At 49.9% G+C, this 5,457-nt stretch overlaps 1 protein-coding gene across 1 annotated transcript in view; it reads right to left on the bottom strand.

Annotated features, from left to right (window-relative positions):
* Positions 1–3,922: 3,922 nt before the first annotated feature.
* Positions 3,923–5,457, bottom strand: part of LOC139383114 (tetratricopeptide repeat protein 9B-like) — a 34,029-nt gene continuing 32,494 nt past the window's right edge. The window contains exons 2-3 of the mRNA XM_071127431.1: positions 5,249–5,431; positions 3,923–4,924 (exon numbers count right to left, since the gene is read on the bottom strand). Of these exons, the coding sequence (XP_070983532.1) occupies positions 4,830–4,924; positions 5,249–5,431 (278 nt within the window). The 3' untranslated portion in view covers positions 3,923–4,829. The remainder of the gene's footprint in view (positions 4,925–5,248; positions 5,432–5,457) is intronic.

Genomic DNA, 5,457 nt, shown 5'->3' with positions numbered 1-5,457 from the left:
TCCAGAGGGAGTTTGGAACTCCGTAGTGAGTCTTGCAACCAGACAATTTTTACGAGTTAAGTGCTTCAGCATTCTGCATTTTAGTTCTGTGAGCTTGTGTTGCCTACCACTTCATGCCTGAGCTGTTGTTACAACCTAGACGTTTCCACTTCACAATAACAGCACTTACAGTTGACTGGGGAAGCTCTAGCAGGGCATAAAACTGACTTGTTGGAAAGGTGGCATCATCTGGCAGTGCCACATTGAAAGTCACTGAGCTCTTCAGTAAGGCCATTCTACTGCCAATGTTTGTCTATGGAGATTGCACGGCTGTGTGCTTGATTTTATACACTTGTCAGCAACAGGTGTGACTTAAATAGCTGAATTGACTAATTTAAAGGGGTGTCGACATATTTTGTATATATAGTTGGAACTCAATTTATTTTATTTTACCACTTTTTCTCCACGATTCCATAAAATCCAATTGGTAGTTACAGTCTTGTCCCATCGCTGCAACTCACATACGGACTCGGGAGAGGCAAAGATCCAGAGCCGTGCGTCCAGAGCCGCTGCACCACTCGGTGGGGCTGGTTGGTGTTCTTAATGTTTGGTATACCCCCCCCCCACCCTTACTGTTGTTACTGATTGTTCTGTTTCATTGACAATCCCGATTATTATTAAAAAAAATCGTATTATGTTAATGTTTTTAAGCATGTCCATTTCCAAAATAGGCTTTGGCAATGTGGACATTGTTACATTGGGCCAATAAAGCAATTCAAATTGAATTGAACTGAGATAGAAGAGATGAATTGAACTGCGATAGAAGAGAGGAATGGAACTGAGATAGAAGAGAGGAATTGAACTGAGATAGAAGAGATGAATTGAACTGAGATAGAAGAGAGAGCGAGAGAGAGACGGGGGGCAAGAGGTGGAGAGAATGATAATCAGAGAGAGAGAGAGAGAGAGAGAGAGAGAGAGAGAGAAAGAGAGTTCTTGGTGGTTCCACACCATGCTGCTGTTACCCTGCCACCAAGGTGTTCACCTCCCCTCAACCTCTCCACCACGCTGCTGTTACCCTGCCACCAAGGTGTTCACCTCCCCTCAACCTCTCCACCACGCTGCTGTTACTCTGCCACCAAGGTGTTCACCTCCCCTCAACCTCTCCACCACGCTGCTGTTACTCTGCCACCAAGGTGTTCACCTCCCCTCAACCTCTCCACCACGCTGCTGTTACTCTGCCACCAAGGTGTTCACCTCCCCTCAACCTCTCCACCACGCTGCTGTTACTCTGCCACCAAGGTGTTCACCTCCCCTCAACCTCTCCACCACGCTGCTGTTACTCTGCCACCAAGGTGTTCACCTCCCCTCAACCTCTCCACCACGCTGCTGTTACTCTGCCACCAAGGTGTTCACCTCCCCTCAACCTCTCCACCACGCTGCTGTTACTCTGCCACCAAGGTGTTCACCTCCCCTCAACCTCTCCACCACGCTGCTGTTACTCTGCCACCAAGGTGTTCACCTCCCCTCAACCTCTCCACCACGCTGCTGTTACCCTGCCACCAAGGTGTTCACCTCCCCTCAACCTCTACACCACGCTGCTGTTACTCTGCCACCAAGGTGTTCACCTCCCCTCAACCTCTCCACCACGCTGCTGTTACTCTGCCACCAAGGTGTTCACCTCCCCTCAACCTCTCCACCACGCTGCTGTTACTCTGCCACCAAGGTGTTCACCTCCCCTCAACCTCTCCACCACGCTGCTGTTACTCTGCCACCAAGGTGTTCACCTCCCCTCAACCTCTCCACCACGCTGCTGTTACCCTGCCACCAAGGTGTTCACCTCCCCTCAACCTCTCCACCACGCTGCTGTTACCCTGCCACCAAGGTGTTCACCTCCCCTCAACCTCTCCACCACGCTGCTGTTACTCTGCCACCAAGGTGTTCACCTCCCCTCAACCTCTCCACCACGCTGCTGTTACTCTGCCACCAAGGTGTTCACCTCCCCTCAACCTCTCCACCACGCTGCTGTTACTCTGCCACCAAGGTGTTCACCTCCCCTCAACCTCTCCACCACGCTGCTGTTACCCTGCCACCAAGGTGTTCACCTCCCCTCAACCTCTACACCACGCTGCTGTTACTCTGCCACCAAGGTGTTCACCTCCCCTCAACCTCTCCACCACGCTGCTGTTACTCTGCCACCAAGGTGTTCACCTCCCCTCAACCTCTCCACCACGCTGCTGTTACTCTGCCACCAAGGTGTTCACCTCCCCTCAACCTCTCCACCACGCTGCTGTTACTCTGCCACCAAGGTGTTCACCTCCCCTCAACCTCTCCACCACGCTGCTGTTACCCTGCCACCAAGGTGTTCACCTCCCCTCAACCTCTACACCACGCTGCTGTTACTCTGCCACCAAGGTGTTCACCTCCCCTCAACCTCTCCACCACGCTGCTGTTACCCTGCCACCAAGGTGTTCACCTCCCCTCAACCTCTACACCACGCTGCTGTTACTCTGCCACCAAGGTGTTCACCTCCCCTCAACCTCTACACCACGCTGCTGTTACTCTGCCACCAAGGTGTTCACCTCCCCTCAACCTCTCCACCACGCTGCTGTTACCCTGCCACCAAGGTGTTCACCTCCACTCAACCTCTCCACCATGCTGCTCTAACATAATCCCATCTCTACAGATTCAGAGCGACATGGCATTCGTGCTGCGTTAGTGGTGCTGCTGGCCCAGTTGGAGCCTCTGGCTCATGCACGTTTGCTCCAGGCATCGTGCCGCTGCCTCTCCAGAGTCGCATTGACACACTTTGGTCCCGATCTCCCTCATATTAGGTCACAGGCAAATGAGGAGAACTGCTATCGTTTTTATATTGCATTATCCACTCCTCTGATGTTTTTTTGGGGGGGAATTATTCTTCTCATGGCTCACGTTGGCCAAGGCAGATGACTGCTGCCGGCCCTAATTCCTTTCTGTATGGGGCCATATAGTCTAGTAAAATCAACCTATACAAGATACAAGATACCCTTTCCAGGCTAAACTGCTGACTACTCCATTAACCAATTCCACGTGGGATGAATGGGAAAGGGGGCACAACATGCAATGTTAAAGAAAGCAACAAACCAGACATGATCCCTGGCATCTGGATTCAAAAATGGCTTCCACTTGAGCCACACATTACCATGCAAGGGCTTGGCTTGCACATAGGGTGAAGGAAACTGGGTTCCATGGTATTAGATGGAGAGATTAAGCTGATGCTTTAACATTGGTCAACTCAAACCTCTCCTTCGAACAGGGCAGGTACTTCTAAGTATTTCTAGAAATCCCAGCAGCCCTATAGGCTTTATCAACCTCAATGGGATTTGTCTTGATAAAGAGTGCAGTGGCACGATGGGTCTGTGTGTGTAATATGTCATTAGCTGGCCTTGCCCCAACCACAATCCTCACTCGTCTTGGTCTATTATCACTAGTGTTGTGTAATCTGCCTTACAGAGGCAGCGCATTTTTAAATGTTTGTTAGTTTTTTTTGCAACACTGATATCTATCAAAATATACACGATCAAATGGGAATCTCAAATGGCGCACTCCTGTTGATGGTTGAGACACTTCAGAAGGATACAGTATCTGTGATCGGATTCCCTGCACTAACACTGGCCAAGAGTGTCTCGTGATGTCACTGATGTCTGGGAGGATTCAGCATCAGCGATAAAGGGCCTGGAAGTAGATATTCGGAGTAGAAAGCAGAAGAGAACTCTGTGCAGCCATGGGTGCTTGTTGGAACCTCAATCCCACTGGCTATTTTCCATAGTGACATCATTAGCTAGAAAGTGGTGGGGGGGGGGGGGGGGGGTAACAGTCTGACAACACACATTCCATGGGGGATTTGACAACAGATTCAAGACACCAGTTCACAAAAGCACACCAGTTAACAACAGAACAGCGAGCCTGTTGGGGGAGTTTGTTTGTTTTGTTTAGAAAGAGAAAGGTCACACATTTCGCTTTAGAACAACTGATAGTAGTAAGTACAATGTAATATCAACAGCAAAAAAAAAAAAAAAATGAACAAAGGACAAATTACAAACACTTGAATTAGCCCTTGAATTCAAAACAGTCCAGAAACTCAAGATGAGACACTAAAAGCTGAAAAAAAGATTGAATATGAGCGCAAAGGCAGGCTTGTCTGAAGACAATTCCATAATGAAAAAGACAGAGACGTAGCGTGCTAGCTAGCCTGATCTGTACTCTAGCCGGGCTGAGGCTGGGGGGGGGGGCAGTCTCTCTCAGGGACAGTCTGGGTCAGTGGCTTTCAGACCCCCATTGTAATAGGGCGGGGTCAGGGTGTACCTCTCCCTCTTCCCAAACTCCTTCCATTGCCCTCCCCTGGTACCTTTCACAACCCTGGACCTCTCCTCAGTCCTCACAACTAAAAAAAGAACATTTGAAATTATACTTGATTTTTTATTATTTTTTAATTACACTTCTACTAAATGACGCAACGTTCTTTGTTCATATATATTTTTTAACACTTTTTTTTTCTCCATTCAGACAACCATGACTGTTTTGTATGAGAATTAGTACAGAATTTCCCTTTTCTTAGTTTTTTCTTTGTTGGCTTGGCAGTCGGCATCTTGGGTACAGAACAACAGCACCTGGGGGAAGAAGGGAAGACAAGGAGGAGAAGAGAGGGGGAGAGACAGGGCTTTTTCTGCCCTGTTCTTTTACATGGTTGCAGCGCATCACTGGGGCTAGTCATCAATGAGACTGGGCTCGATAAAGGAGGAGAGGAGGTCAGAGAGGAGATGTAGGATGGCTCATAGAGTAGGCCATAGTGACAGGGGCCAAAAGGTCAAAGGTTAACCCAGGGCCTCTTTGCCGCTCTCTCGCTCCCGCTGGCCCTCCCGACTCATCTTCATCTCCGTCAACTGGATGTACCGCAGCACGTTTGTGTCTGTGTCACAGAGAGGAAGAGCAGAGAGAGAGAGGGGAGCGAGAAAGGGAGAAGGGGAGCGAGAGAGAGAAGGGAGCGAGAAAAGGGAGAAAGGGAGTGAGAGAGAGAGAGAGAGAGAGGGGAGCGAGAAAGGGAGAAGGGGAGCGAGAAAGGGAGAAGGAGAGCGAGAGAGAGAGAGCGAGAAATAAAGATAGGGGGAGATTATTGTTAGTGTTGCAGCTGGCATTAGGCGACATGTCCTGATAAGATGACATGAGTACACCAGATTCTGTCGTTATTGACACACTTTGAAAAACACCGACCGGCAGTACTGTCTCAGCCTACCTGAGGGCTCGCGGTGCTTAGCGTCACGCAGGTAGCGCAGGGCACAGTCGTAGTCGCCCAGGTGGTAGCAGGCGATGCCAGCGCGGTACATGGCCTTGAAGTGGTCCCTCTGGTGACCCAGCACCTTCAGGCAGTACTCCTTCACACGCTCATAGTTCACCAGCTCGGACTGCAACAGGCACGCTGCACAGAGACAGGGATGGGAAGGG

Source organism: Oncorhynchus clarkii, chromosome 24 (assembly GCF_045791955.1).
Source record: "Oncorhynchus clarkii lewisi isolate Uvic-CL-2024 chromosome 24, UVic_Ocla_1.0, whole genome shotgun sequence".
NCBI lineage: Eukaryota > Metazoa > Chordata > Actinopteri > Salmoniformes > Salmonidae > Oncorhynchus > Oncorhynchus clarkii.
The sequence above is the reverse complement of the archived record's forward strand: the minus strand, read 5'-3'. Positions and strand labels throughout refer to the sequence as shown.